This window comes from Carassius auratus, chromosome 42 (assembly GCF_003368295.1).
Source record: "Carassius auratus strain Wakin chromosome 42, ASM336829v1, whole genome shotgun sequence".
Lineage (NCBI taxonomy): Eukaryota > Metazoa > Chordata > Actinopteri > Cypriniformes > Cyprinidae > Carassius > Carassius auratus.
Window position 1 is genome coordinate 6,074,327 of NC_039284.1, and position 16,155 is coordinate 6,090,481.

At 35.6% G+C, this 16,155-nt stretch overlaps 1 protein-coding gene across 1 annotated transcript; it reads right to left on the reverse strand.

Moving 5' to 3' along the window:
* Positions 1 to 9,241: 9,241 nt before the first annotated feature.
* On the reverse strand, positions 9,242 to 11,548 carry LOC113060320 (probable G-protein coupled receptor 132). Its single transcript, XM_026229190.1, has 2 exons — positions 11,374 to 11,548; positions 9,242 to 10,569 (listed from the first exon to the last, which is right to left on the reverse strand). Exons 1-2 carry the CDS (start codon positions 11,424 to 11,426, stop codon positions 9,582 to 9,584), a joined length of 1,041 nt encoding a protein of 346 aa, XP_026084975.1. The 5' UTR covers positions 11,427 to 11,548; the 3' UTR covers positions 9,242 to 9,581.
* Between the last annotated feature and the right edge of the window lie 4,607 nt (positions 11,549 to 16,155).

A 16,155-nucleotide genomic window follows, 5' to 3' on the forward strand; every position in this document is an offset into this window, starting at 1 on the left:
CTGCGTGATAACTACTCACCTGGCTGGAAGTTCAGTCATTGGGAGCTGAAGGTATGGAGGTTCTCACTCACAGCATTATCACACACTAATGCATAAGGGCTTTGTCTGATTTCATTTTTCTTTCTTTCTTTCTGTTTTCTGAATGCAGGGTGTGTGTGTCCTTAAGGTTAAGGTTGGGCCAAAGGACTTAAAACATAGTCAGTTTGTAGCAGTAAGAAGAGACACTGGAGAAAAGCTCACTGTGCCAGAAGTTGATGCTGAAAAGAAAATCCTAAACCTTCTGGAAGAGATCCAGAACAACCTGTTTAACCGGTACAAACACCTGCTTTCTAGTTCCTCACCTGGCATCACCACATTAGAGCTCTGCCATTTCCATCAGATGCGGCATGAATTGTGATTTATTTTGATTTTTTTTAACTTGTCACAGGGCCTCTGATGATTTGCACAAACACATGGTTGTGGCTAATACGATGGAAAGATCTGGACCAGGGAAGAGTAAGTAAATGATGTGGATCCAGAGTTCTTTGGTAACTTATTTCCATCAAAACCAGAAATTTGCCTAATTCATATAAATTCTTACAGACTGTGCAGATTCCCTTCTGTGGAGGCATTGAGTGTGAGGACTGGATTAAAAAGACAACAGCCAAGTAAGGGACTATTCCAGTTCTTCATGCTTTTGGGTTGATATTCCTAGATACCAGTATTCCCATTACCTTGGCATTGAAATATAATAAAATATATATAAATGCCATAGGGCCCAAAAATAAGAATATCCCTGCTATGGGGCCTTCTTCTTTGTATTTTTATGTATATTGAGCCAATTATACTGTGTGAGGGGAAGAAATGTTAAGCATGATATTGTAGTGACATTTTTTACTTTATTTATTATATATTAAATTATCGATTTATGTAATTTTGTTTGAACCATTAGAATATTTATATAAATCAGTGAAAGCAAATATTTTATAAATATGTTTTATTTTAAATGATTAAATGTTGTATTTTATTTTTAGGCTCTTATATTGTCACTACTAAAAGGCTAAACTAATTTGAAAATATTTTCTTTCTAAGTTGGCACTATATCATTTTTTTTCTAATTTATTATTTTAATATAATTTATTTTATATCACTTAGTGTAAAAAGTAAAAAAAAAAAAAAAAAAGTATGGCTGTTAATGAAATAAAAACTCATTGATCTCACAATATCTGAACAGAAAAAAGTATATGAAAATGGAGACAATAATATTAAATTCTGTGAAGATTAAAATCACCGTAGATATGATTTCCATTAACACTGTTGTTTTTCTGTGTCCTCAGGGATCAAGACCTGGAGCCTGGTGCACCTTCAATGGGAGCCAAGAGTCTGTGTATCCCCTTCGAGACCTTGAAGAAACTGCAGGGCGGTCAGATGTGCGTCAGCGGCAAAGAGCCTGTGCAGTTCTACACGCTGTTTGGTCGCAGCTACTGAGACTTCCTAAAATAAAGACTGCCCTTCTTGTCAAATGCACTTGCAGAATAACAGAATAATGAAGACATCTGTCATCTCTTCTAACTACTCAAAATACTGCTTTTTAGTGTATTTTAGAGGAATCCCCTCTATTTTTCTGGTCACAGGTTTACTAGCTGACAGGCACAGTTTTACTTTAGCTGAAATTAGATGTTCTATGCAGCCATACTTAATCTTTACACATCTTTGTCCTGAATAAATGTCTAAACAATTAACTAAATAAATATTATCTGTAATAAATGGATTCTTAACTTCTATCATTTTTGTACTTGTCATGTCTTTTGTATCTTTTTGTATTTGGATTGTGTTCATGGGGATCGGAGATTAAGATGTTTTCTGAAAAAAAACATACACAAAGGGATTTTACTAGATACTGTAGATAGATTTTTTTTTTTTTTTTTTTTTTACTGAATAAACATTCACATTATGCGTGCACATTAGCTCAAAAGTACATATTGTTCATATAATTATCATTTAATAATGAAACAAGTGAACAAGAAAAGAAGAGAAAGGCAAGTAAAAATTGCTAGGAGGTAATAATATAATGTAAATATCCGAAAAAAAGGGTACAATAGGGTACAAACAAATATTATTTTTTGAAGAGTACAAACTTGTAAAGTCGTATAGCTTTCCTATATTAAGAGTATCAAATATGAATACTGTCTTTATGCAGTCGTACTTCAGTAAGCAAAGTTGGGATATAAAATGAATGAATGTTCATTCTGTTACTGCGCGACTCAAATCCCGATGATTCTCGCGAGAGTGTCGCACCACGACGGTAAACTTGTAGACACGTGCTGGGCGTGTTGTCAAACGCACAGGTGTCACCGCTAGCTCCTCCTATTTGTGACACGTCAGATTTCCGACAGAAAATTGCGGAAGCAATACGTGGATAAACTGGTTTATGTTATCAGCGTTTCATCACACCTGTCGAGGTTTGCTTATGAGGGTAAGTGGGATATTGTACTTTTATTGGCTTACAAGTCTATTTAAACACGATGTTTATTGTGGTTCAGAGTATGTATGTAAGTAAAAAGGTTTATTATGACCTCTAACGTTACATCGTTGAAAAAGGCAAAGCAACGTACATTTCTTTAGATCTGCTTTACCTGTTCGTTTAAAAAGGCCTATATGTTTGTCATGTATTTGTGTCAAGAGACAACTTTTTGTAATGCATGATCTTATACATTTGTACTGAATATAATTACTGCTATAAAAGATTGTTGTGAATATCATGGTGTTTAGATGACAGAATATAAATTCAAACTACAAACTGCATATCTAAATAGTCTTGTTTACGTTTACTTAATGCAATTTTTACGTTATTATTTTCATAACTTTTTCCCCCCTCATTTCTTCCTGTCTGTAACTACAAATATCTCATTTGTCATTTTCCTATAGGGCTTAAAGTCTTAATAAAATTTAATGTTTATGTAAAATGTAATATTTTACACCAGGGACATGTTTCTCCCTCTCTTCAGATTCCCTGGTCCTCTTCCTGGTAATCGAAGTAAAGCAACAGAGGAAATGTCTTTGGAAGGAAGTATGTATGTGTGTCATGTAACCTGCCTCTGAAACACAATGGAAACTCCCTGCCTCCTGTGGGACACCAGAGAACAAACTGTTAACTGCAAAAGTGTAGCTACAAAGACAACAACATCATTTAGGTCAATAGGGATAAAGACACGGTAACCCTGCTGATCGGGCTATAGCTTTATAAAACGAAATAGATGTACAGTAGACAGGACAGTAGTAGACTCTCGGGTGTAATTGGACGACGTCACTGTGTGTAATGGGGGAGTGTATGCTCGACCGTTATGGTGAAGATGGTTTTCCAAGTTGTGAAGGGTTTGACGATTGGTCCACATTCAGTTCTGCTGACTGGACTGAACCCCGCAAGATGACAATGGGTTTTCAGACTGGGGTGCATTCCAGGACAGAACCAGAGAAGAGGAATCATCAACCCTGTCTGGGGCAGGAGCAGGAACTTCTGAGTTTCCTGAAAACGTATGTTTTGACCTACTTTCAAACTGTTGTGTCTGTGTTGAAGTGTTATTGTAGTATTTATGCTGTTGTTTCACAGACAGAAAATGGTGATAAAGGGAATCCATGGTTTATTTTTAATGACTGCTTTCAAGTTGAGGATGCCGAGAAAGATCCTGTCATGATGGAAATCCCTACATTGTCTCTGCTACAGCAGAGCACATTAGACAAGCCCTCTCAGTCTTCAGCGATATCAAGGTATACTCTATGGCTTTTCTATTGTTCATTATGAATAATGAACCCGGTTTGGTGGTATGATGCATTGGATACAGTCAACTAGTTTTTACTGGAGTAGCTAGTTCATTAATCAGCCATCTTGGTAATGACTTTCTTTGTTCAATCTATTATTATAATTTTTTTATTATAATTTTTTAAAATCAATTATGAATTATATGCATACATACAATGACTTACTTTTCTAACTTGCCCTGATTTATTATCACAATTATGTTTTAGAACAAAAAAACAGGTGAAGTCGTTTTGATTATTAAATGTTATTTAGTAGCAGTAGTGTTCATACACCTGTAGACTCAAAGAAAAAAATATATATATATATATATTATCAGTTAACAATAACTTAAATAAAATATAAAAATAACTAAACTAAGAAATAAAAATAGACATTTAAATTAAGTTATAAAAAAGAAAAAAAAATCATTAAATATTTCAAAGTAAATACAGAAAATAAAAAAAATGAAATATAACCTCATATAGTTACCTTACATTATTTATTTTTAATTAAATGTAAACTTTTATTTGGAACAACCTGAATGCATGGGGTGTATTTCTAAAAACACCAGACTAGTAGATTTTCCCTTTTTCTTTATCTTAGTAACTTTTATTCATGATTGACTCTGAACAGGACAGTGAAAGACTGAAATCTCCAGTGTGTGTACATTGTCAATATTTTCCCTGATTACAATGTGCTCAGACAATGTTACACAGTTAAATTGTGTGGTTTATTATTCAAAAACTGCACAATTCCATTTTAATTGATGGAGTGTAAATGAAGTGTCCATCATTTTTCAGAAGTTCCTCTCCTGCTCTCTCTCTCTCTCTCATTAGTGAAGCTGCAAATTTCTGGTGTCATCTACAGTCTGGGTCCAAAATTCTCAGACTGTCAGGTCCCAAACCCAAACTACACTCCCATGAAGGACTGCTCAAATCCCTCCAGCTCAGACAGCCTGACGCAAGCGCTGACTCCCAGGTGAGTACAGACTGAGATTTTAAATTTGACACATCACACACCATCTGAGCTACATACATCGTTACATCATTGTTATTTTTTATTTTTTTAGACCACTAATCTTTTAGATCTTGACCCAGAAGATCTGGAAGATCATCCTGGAGCACTTATTCAAACCAAGGTTTGTGTATGTGTGTTCTCAAACTGTTGTCCATGTAGGATTCCAGGTTTGACTATACAGTGTGTGTGTGTATTGTGTGTAGTGTGCGTGCGTGCGTGTGTGTGTGTGCGTGTGCGTGTGCGTGTATATATATTCCTGCCGGCAGGAATATATATACACTCAAAGCCACAACCTTCGGGTTACAAGTCTGACTCTCTAACCATTAAGCCATGACTGCCCTTTCTTTTATTTAGGTTTTACTTTAGATATACAGCAGAATATATGCCAAAGAGGATTTATACACTCCTAGAGATATTCACCCCATATTGAAAACTGTCATTATTTACTCAGCCCCATGTTTTTCCTACTCTGAATGCCTAACCCTAAACTAAGTGGGTTCACTGACCTCTTACGCTTTTTTTGTTTTGTTTTTGTTTTGTTTTTTTGCCAGCTGATGCCATCATCGCAGTGTCGGAATGCACCAGGGTTCTTTTATCAGATCTCACGCCAGTGGCTCAGCCAGTACAACTTGAACCTGCTGCCCTACCAGAACAAGAAAGATCCTCTGCAATAATCAACATCACATGTGTACACACACACACACACACACGCACACAAACTCTTACAGTTGCGCTGACACACATTATTTCAGAAAACCAAACCTGAAAGGTTTGTAATTTATTCGTAAATTTATTTATTTGTTTCATCATTTTCTCGGCTGGTTGTTCCAAACACATTTTTAAATGCACTGAAATGAGCTACTAGTGCATTCTTCAGAACATCTCAGAAAATCAAACAGGTTTGGAAGTAACCAAAATGATGACTTAATACTACTGCCTGCATTCATGAATGTGTATGGAAACAAGCACAGGCAAGGTTTTCCATGCACGTTCACAAATACATCCAAGTCTGTTACAAAGCATGCTTGACAAAAGTACTTGTATGCACACTAGCTCAGGATGGAGTTCCTAACTTACTTGATTTACACACGTTGCCACTGATCTAACATTAAAAGGGAGGCTTTTAACATAAGCAGAACGAAACTAATAAGTGCCTAAAAAGAACAAAATCACTGTAAACTTAGTACAGGAAGTTAATGCAGCCATATATATATTCCACTGTCTGCTGCTGCCTAAGCTCACGGCTTACTGTTCTTAAAGCTACATTGTTTTTATTGTGAATTGACATTTGAAATCTTTGAATGCATTTGGTATATTTATGTTGGAAATATTTAAAAATATTATTTGAATAATATATGAATATACAGCTATAAGTTTGTGTCCTGCAGTTTTTTTATTCCAAAAAAAGGTAATTCAAAATCTAATAAAAGGAGAAGTTCAAAGCTCTTCAACAGCATACCACTATTCCTTTATTTGTTTGTTTGGCCCTTTTGGCTTCTAGGGTACACTGCAAAAAAATGGAGTAGGATGTAATTGAAAAAATCTTGGAAAGTTTTTTTACTCAGAAAAGGCTAGTAAATTAACAAACATTTGCCAAGTTGAAGCCTAAACATAATTATTATTAGGTTTAATTAGACATTTTTAAGTTTAGTTAACTTGGAAATCCCCAGTTCATTTTGTTGACTCTTTGTAAATTTTACATTATGTAATGCTTATCACTGTAAAAAAGTTTAACAAATTCTAATTCTTTTGCATATTTTGCACTCACATATTTTAAGTAAAACTTTAGCATTGATTTAATAAAATGTGTAAGTTTATACAAGTTACTTTAACAGGGTAACAGCGGTAAACCACCATGCTATTACAGCATGTGGTTCACTTGCAACATGCAAGCAAGGTCATTTTGAGTAGAAAATAAACTCCAGGTGTCACAAAACAGTATGTTACTAACAACTAAACTAAACAACTAACAACAAAATCAACCATAAAACATTGTACATTTTTAATTATTCATGCCCCATTGCATGATGGGAAATATGGGATTATAACTTTGATATTAACTTAAAGAATCTTTGTAAACATAACAAATTTACTTATGTATTTAAGTACAATAAATTAAAACGAAACCTGAAGTAGCTTAATGAATTAAACGTGACATTTTGAAGTAAAAACACAAAATAGTATTTAAGTATTTTAGTATTTTATTATAAATGTGCTTAACTGATGCTATCTTTATATACAAGTTTAAAAAAAGCACTTTTTACAGTGTAAATGCAATTACAAAAAATAAATAAATGAATGAATACATAAAATAAATGTGTAAAAAAAAAAAAAGCAGGATCAGTAAACTAATTGAACTATTTTTTTTTTTTTTTTTTTTTTTTTATAGAAAGTGTAAAGTAATCTTATAAGGCAATTTAAGGGGTTAATTTGATATCAAGACCATTTAATTATATCAACATAATTTGTCTGCAAATTAGTAATTTTATTTCGCCTGATTTAGTTTGCTAGACACCTTCAGCTTGACTTAAAAATGTAAAGATTGGTACATATATATCTTTATATGTCAGTCTTGGGTTATGTGAACAAATGTTGAGTCTGTCAAACTTCCTGTCATTTAGTGTGAGCACGTTCAAACTAAAAACAGAACTATTCTACATTTTATTACGACCTAGCATACAGGAAGTTCACCATTTAAGGTCATGGAAAGTTCAAGTTACAAACACATTTTAGCATCCGTTCTCATGCTCAAAGTCCTCACCACAACTAAACATTTTAAGCTCTAAGATCTATTCAGAGAGAACTGCTTATGTTCATACTTTACTTTTTTATCTGTATGAGCTAACAATGGCAAGGTCATGGTTTCATTTCTCATTTCCCAGCCGCATAAAATTCTAATAATAAGATTTAATTTAATGGTAACAGACGGAATTTCTATAAAAGGTTACTAAGTAGTTTTTTATTTTTATTTTATTTTTTTTTAATCAGTGTTGCATTCCTAGAGAAAACAGAGAAAATGGTTGTGGCCAAAAATGAAAAATCTTCAACACTCATATTGCTGTCTGTGGGTAGTGGTGAGTAGAGGTACAGAAATGCAAAAGGTAACACATTGTACATTTATGTGTACCAACATTGTAACAATAAAAAGCTGGTTTAAAATCAGTGAACTTACCCTTTAAATGATAATGATAATAATATTAATAATAATAATAATCCTATATCAAGCACATGTGTATGTAACTACGTGTCTTAATGCAGGCACAATATATGAACTTGTATAGACTGTCAACTGCAAGCAGAAAAACAACCGTTTTCACACCTCGTTTAGCCTCTAACCATTTCCTCTATACGTTTTTGTGGCTTCTTGCATCAATTTCACATCAAACTCAAAAACGTCTCCTGATTTCACACATGGACTTTGCTAAGATATAATATAAAATAGCAAATAGTACTCCTGAAAAAAATAAATAAATAAATAAATACAATTTATTTTAAAATGTTTCTTGTTTTCGTAAATTTTTTGTTTGTATTATGACCATTTAATTTGATATTTTAACAAAGCTCTGTACTTTCTTATGTAATGAATTAGAATGAATCTCTAAAAATGTTTTCCCTATTTTCATTATTTCCACCAAAAAAAAAGTTGTGTATTTATTAATTTAATAAAGAAATGGCATGCATTTATTCCATTAAGTAGCTAATAAATAGTTTAAGTTGCACCACATTACATTTTACACTTCAATAAAAAGATCCAATTAACTTACATTTCAAGAGATCTTAACACATGAGGGTCTTTTTCTGTTATGTAATTTCCTGTTTCATGTAAAAAAACAAACAGAAAAAACATATTGTATACAAAAAGTATCATAACAATTGCTTTTATATTATCAGGAATAGAAAGGCAAACATTATTATACTTTCTCGTTTGGTGTCGGCATTGAGCAAATATGCATTTACATCATTTAAACAAATCTTTGAATGACTAATGGACCTTTAATTTCACAAACCTTGCAAATTTAGTCGAATCCAGCTGTGAGATCTTGTGACGTGTGCATTTTTATCCATCATGATCGCGTGTTCTCTGCATGATGGTCGTTCCATCTGAATTGAATGCTTTAAACTTTAAACTCATGATTTCAAATAGTGCTGCACTTTATGCATTTGGCCACTGTCATATTCATGTCATTTTCACTCTGTGCTGTATGTAAAATGAGGGTTACCCTGGCTTTATTAAAAAAATATGATCCTCAAACGCACACAAACTTCCCAGAAAACTGAGTGCCCTTTTGGTTACAATGTTTACTTTTCAATTATATTTTTATTAAATATTTATTTGTGAAAAAAATACTTTTTCATCTAAAGTTGGTTTATTTAAAAAAAAAAATTTAAACCATTGTCAAATGATTTCAAATGTCTTAAATATTAATAATAATAAAAAAATAAATTATATCTGCTATCGCCCCCCCTGCTTTCCTAGATATCGGCAGTCCAAATAATAATAATAAAAAAACAATATCAGTCAACCAGTGGTAAAAAGGGGCGTTATGAATAAATCCGCCATATGTCACAAAATTGGTTTCACTAGAAGATAATGACATTTTGATTAAAAATTACAAGGAAATATACATAAGCACAATAACATGCATTTAGAAAATATGGTTCCTGTAATGCTTTCCAAATGTTTGGAAGATTAAACAAGTATAACAGAAACATTTCCTATTTCATTTAAGTGTTGTACAGGCTACAGAAAAAGGAAAATAAGTCCCAGTTTAGAAAATGAAAGAAATCATGCAAAAGAAGGAGATCTCGAGCTTCTGCGTAACCTTCGCAGGCCTTCGTGGATCCTCGTATGAGCACTGTTGCTGCTAAGCACATAGAAAACAGGGTTTATGACACTGTTGATGGTAGAGAGACCCAGAGAGATTGTATAGGGTGTGTAGATGCTTCTTTCAAAGTCACATTTCCCATTGGAAAAGTGGAAATTGATGGCACGTGTCAAAAGGATCACATGGTACGGCATGAAGCAGACCAGAAAGAACAAGATGACAGCATAGGCCAGGTGACGTATTTTGATTTTGGCCTGTGGCGTCAAACCTGTGCTAGCTTGAACTTTAGAAATGATGGCCAAGTTGGTGAATATTAAAATGCACAGCGGGATGAAGAAACCGATGAGGAAGCGGGCGTAGTTGAAGCCCGTCACTACGACAGAGGGTAGGCTTGGCTCGAAGCACCGCTTCTCTTCCATTTTTTCAGAGTCTCCCTCTGCCATGGTGAAAACCGGCACGTGTCCCACAGCAACGACCACCACAATCATAACGCTGATGATCACAGCATGCCTCATCCTTCTCAGACCACGAGACTCCACGGCGTAGACCACCGCGACAAAACGGTCCGCTGAAACGCAGCACATCAAGAAGATACTGATGTACATGTTGTTGAAGAACACATAGCCGGTGAACTTACAGGTCAAAGAGCCCCACTCCCAGTGGTGACCTCTGTTGATGTAAATGGCCCAGAGTGGAAGTGTGCCAAGATACATCAGGTCACACACTGACAGGCTGAAGAGGTAGATCCCTAGGACGTTCTTCTGACACACTTCGAGGAACGTGAGGAAGACTGTGATCAGGTTAGCGGGCAGACCTAATGTGAGGACTGTGCTGTAGAGAACCACAAGTGGAAGTGGGTTTTCTTCCTTGTAAAGTGGTGCACAACTGTCTGTGTGGTTCGGGAGACTGATTGTTGTACTGGTTATGTACATCATGGTCACTTGGAAGCTGATCCAAAATGATGGGGGAACAAAACATAATTCAGTTAAACTGGTGTTTCATTAAAAGAAACAGCATGAGGTCGATATGAAAAAAAAAATAAGAGAAAGGACCATCAAAAACAAAGCTAATGATACTAGAAAAACAAAAACCTTAAGTGCTACTTTTAGAAGTTTAGAAGTATATGGTTCTCTTTTCTATTCAGATTACTTCTCCAAAGGCTAAGTCAGATATTATAAAACATGATATGGGTATTTTCTACTATGCAGAAAATCAAATAGCCTAGTCTTACTAAATGAACTCCCCTTTTTTAGATGGGAATTAACAATTAAGTGCACATCAGGATTAATTTTAGATTTAATTTGAAATATAAGTTTTAAGATGACTTAAAACTGAAAGCTAGTTACGTGAACTAAACAAGACAGCTACCATGTGGCAAACCCACACTATGATAAATAAAACAGCTTTTATTAGGCTATTGTTTGTATTTGTAAAAAAAAAAATATCAAAATGTAAACTTTTCATTTTCCCATTAATATTATTTACAAGTTTAATATAGTTAAACTTAATAATATTAATAAGTTTAATATAGTTAAACCATGGTTATCTCAAATTAACCATGGCTTCACTACTCTATCTGTGGTTACAAATGCTAGCCATTCTGCAAAAGAAACATGCTTGCTACACTTCTACTATAATAAAACCTTGGTCAGTTTTCGGTTTGACTCTCCACTCAACAGCTCGTTACCTTTGAAGTGGTAAGTTCTGATTCTACCTCCATGTTGTACATAATCAAACGAATAAAACAGTTACCTCTTATCCCAGATGATCGCGGAAACCTTATTCAATATAACAGTCCATGTCATCAATCTCTGTGCCCATTTGTCAAAGCAGCCCAAACTCTCTCTCTCTTTCTTTCTTTCTTTTTTTTAATACCAGCGGACTTGGTAAAAGCTACACGCTCAGCTGCACACCTGCAGTGAAGGAAGTGAAGTGACGATGTGTTCTTGCACACAGTGTGACACGAGGGGAAATAGTAGCTACGTCTGATCTTGCAAGACATTTGTGAGTGAAATGTAATAAATTACAAAGTGATATATATATATATATATATATATATATATATATATATATATATATATGTGTGTGTGTGTGTGTGTGTGTGTGTGTGTGTGTGTGTGTGTGTATATATATATATATATATATATATATATATATATATATATATATATATATATATATATGTATTTGTGTGTGTGTGTGTGTGTGTGTGTGTGTGTGTGTGTGTGTGTGTGTGTTGAATGATGAACACATAACCCAGTTTAGTATAACTTTGATTCTTTACTGGAGAACTGAATATACTAATCACATGTAGTTTTTTTTTTAGACCAAGCACTTCCGTACGTGTCTTTACATCCACACTACGGAGTACCCAAAAGTACAATTGCGATTCATATATAACTAAGAACATATAATCAATGTTCTACATTTTTTAACTCAGAGTCAGTAGCAGTCACTTGTGCACTTGGGTGATCGTAAAGGAAACTTTGATATTTTCCTGGTGTACAAACTTTTGAATGTTCTGCTGGGTTTTATTCATCATTTTGTTGTGGAAAAGTCTCAGGGACTGGTAAGATGTGTCTACGATTCCTTCTGTAATCCATCCCCTCTGATTCCACCAAATACGATCTTGGTTATTTGCAGATTTCTTTCATGCTTCCCACTTTTTTGCACCCTTGAGGTCTTTGTAACCTGACTACTTCACCTTTGAAAAGAGGACGGAGTGGCTTGCTGCTTTTGTCATAAAACCACTTCTGTTGATGAGGCTTGCAAGTCGATTTCTGACCATGTTTTGGTGGAAGGGACATGCAACTTTCTGTCAATTGGGAGTGTCGTCCATGTTTGTTTTGACAGAAGTCTTTCTGCTGGTGATCCGAGAATTCCATCACGAGGTATGTTTCTCAAATTTAGTAGATTTAGGAAGACATCTGTTCCGTCTCCCTTTGATTTTCCATCAACTCTTTTGCAACTCGCACCACTCGTTCTGCTAATCCATTGGATTGTGGATATTCCAGGCTGCTTGTTACATTAATAAAGTCCCAGGAACTTGCAAAGTTCTTAAATTGTTGACTGGGAAATTGTGTTCCATTGTCTGTGATCACTTTTTGGGGACAGCCATGTCCTGAAAAGTGTCTCTTTAAATTTTTTATCACAGCGGTCGATGTAAGACTGCAAAGAAGATCTATTGCAAACCAATTTGAATATGAGTCCACCAGGACAAGATAATGTTGGCCATTCCATTCAAATAATCGTGCTCTGCGTTCTGTTGATTCTTCTCCAGGATGCCCTCTATGAAGAATAGTAATATATTCTTTCTGCAGTGACTTGTGGATCACAGCTTTTGTGCCTTTCATCACAACCCCATCCTTTGTTTTCAACTTATCTCGGTATGGATAGTACTGGTGGAGTTCAAGTGAAAGTTTTGCCTGTCGGTCTGGCCAGCCCTGTTGTATTATCATGGAAAGCTGTTGCAATGTTGGATCTGTGGCTGTGTGCTCTTCCAACTCAATGAGCCTTGATGGCGAGATGTGCTCAACAGACATTACTTCAAAGTCGGCCTTCTCACTGCTTAACACTTCTGTGTTTTTCATTGGGGCATGTGGAAGAGTGTGAGCCAGAAACATTTCTTTTCCTCTTTTATAGCTTATCACGAAGTCATACTTCTGAAGCCTTGACATCATGCATTGTAATCGGCTGGAGCCATATGCAGTGGCTTGTTGAGTATCGTCACTTATGGCTGATGGTCTGTTTCAATGTGGATTTTCTTTCCGTATATGTAGTCATGAAACTTACCACTTACGCTCTTTCTCAATTTGAGCATATTGTCTCTCGATTTGTGTCAGGGTCCGTGAAGCATATGCTATGGGAGCATTTTGTTGGAGGCTTGTGAAGCATCACACATCAGTGTAAAACGTTCTCTCAGTGTTGGTGGGCTTGTGATGACCTCTTTCAGCTTTTTGAATGCATCTTGATGTTGTTTATGCCAGCACCATTCCATATCTTTGTGAGTCAGCTCTCGTAAGGGTGCTGAGAGGTCGCTGAAACCTGGAATTAATTTTCCAAGATAGTTAACCATCCCTAGGAAGCGTTGTAGAGCTATGACATTCTCTGGGACGTCCTTTCCTGTGACGGCTTTGATCTTTGAAGGGTCCGGTTTCAGTCCTTCACTTGTGAATACATGTCCTACATAGCATACTTCCGACAGCCAAAACTTACATTTGAGAGGGTTAAGTCTAGGGTTAACCTTTTCTGCACGATCCAGCACTTTTTTAAGATTTGCATCATGTTCTTCCACAACCTTTCCTCCCACATGGATGTCGTCTACTATAATAGCGCATGGATAACCTTCGAATATTTGTTCCATCGTCCTTTGGAACACCTCGCTCGCTGTGCTGATTCCAAATGGCATGCGTAGACATCAGTATCTCCCAAATGGGGAGTTGAACGTTGTCAACATTGCAAAATGTTGCAACATGCAAAACGGGAAAGACAGAGGAATCTGGCATTTTAGATGTGACTTCTACTGTACGCATGGGGTGGTGCGGACGTAGGAGGGCCTTATTAAGGTCTTTTGGGTCAATGCATAGTCTTATCTCCTCTGAATTCTTTTTGTGGGTTGCCACCATTGATGATACCATTCGTTGGGCTCCGAGACTGGGGTAAGAACACCCATATTAACCATTCTTCGTGATTCTGCTTCGACCCTGCCCTGCATGGCTGCTGGGATTTGCATGCAGGCTTTACAACTGGGTGAACTGCTGGGTTCAGTCTCGTTGAATACTGTATGTTACTGGAAGTTTACCAATCACATCCTTGAAGAGGTCTGAATATTCAGAATGAATTTTGCTTGCAAAGCTTGAAACTTCATCTGCTGTCACATGATGAATTTCTTTGTTGAACGACATGTTGTTGTTCCTTAAATCACTCACGTATGCTTCTATGGTTTCACCGGGTTTTTGGTTTCTCATATTGAACTTGTGGCGTTCAATGGTTACATTTGTTTGTGGGTTGCATAACTCATGGAATTTCCATTTGATACATTCTGGGTTCTCTCTGGTTTCAGCCTCCGCGATCATCCGTCGTTGCTCTCCTTCCACCGCATACACGGCTGGTGCATACACAAACGCGCGCTCCAGCTCAATGGTTTCTGAGCCAGCCAAGTTAAAGGGTTAGTTAGAAAAATTGTAATTATGTCATTAATAACTCATCCTCATGTCGTTCCAAACCAGTAAGACCTCTGTTCATCTTCGGGACACAGTTTAAGATATTTTAGATTTAGTCCGAGAGCGCTCAGTCTCTCCATTGAAGCTGTGCGTACGGTATACTGTCCATGTCCAGAAAGGTAAGAAAAACATCATCAAACTAGTCCATGTGACATCAGAGGGTCAGTTAGAATTTTTTGAAGCATCGAAAATACATTTTGGTAGAAAAATAGCAAAAACTACGACTTTATTCAGCATTGTCTTCTCTTCCGTGTCTGTTGTGAGAGAGTTCAAAAAACAACAGTTCAATGATATACGGTTCGCGAACGAATCACTCGATGTAACCAGATCTTCTTGAACCAGTTCATCAAATCGAACTGAATCGTTTGAAACAGTTTGCGTCTCCAATACGCATTAATCCACAAATTACTTAAGCTGTTAACTTTTTTTAATGTGGCTGACACTCCCTCTGAGTTCAAACAAACCAATATCCCAGAGTAATTAATTTACTCAAACAATACACTGACTAAAATGTTGTGAAGAGAGAACTGAAGATGAACACAGAGCCGAGCCAGATAATGAACAAAAGACTGACTTGTTCTTGAGTCAACCGTTTCTTTCGGACTCGTCCAACTTGAGAACCGAGGAGCTGATGATACTGCGCATGTGTGATTCAGCGTAAAGCAGACTGATACACACAGTGTCTGAACTGAACTGGTTCTTTTGGTGATTGATTCTAAACTGATTCTGTGCTAATGTTATGAGCCCGGGTAAAAAGTGGAAGTAAAGTTCCTAACGAGTGTTTAATAATGATACAACTATTTATAATTGTAATAAATATAATAATTTACAATCTGTTATTATTGCATCCTGTTAATGTATAACAATACTGAGGTGCAAATGAATCTGCCAGTATAAAGTATAACTAGTGTCTAATTATTATTTACACTAAGCCTGTTGCAAAGAACTGCTACTTTTACATGGTAAATAGAATATATCACGATTTTCACTGTACATTTTTTTTCTGTAAATAGCATATAGAGCTAATTGCACTTAGCCAACTGTAAATTGGATCTATTGCTAAGAAAATATGTTAATTCCGCTTAATGTAAATAGCCACTGCTGTATTTTTCTTACTCTATTGGAAGATCAATTGTAAAATAAAATAAATGCACTTAAAATATTATTATTAATATTATTATTTTTATTTTTATTTATTTTTTTGCCCATGAGATACCATAAAATGATTATCTATTAATTCATTAATCTAACGTTCTGCCAGTTTTCACTGAGAATAATTACATTTGTATTGAGTAGGAAGTATGCAGACATC

Excerpts from the sequence above, each read along its gene's own strand:
- LOC113060320 (XM_026229190.1), bottom strand. The coding sequence starts at position 11,426 with ATGACATGGACTGTTATATTGAATAAGGTTTCCGCGATCATCTGGGAT. Across the intron at positions 10,570-11,373 it reads GCGATCATCTGGGATAAGAG|CTTCCAAGTGACCATGATGT; the intron begins GTAACTGTTTTA and ends ATTTTGGATCAG.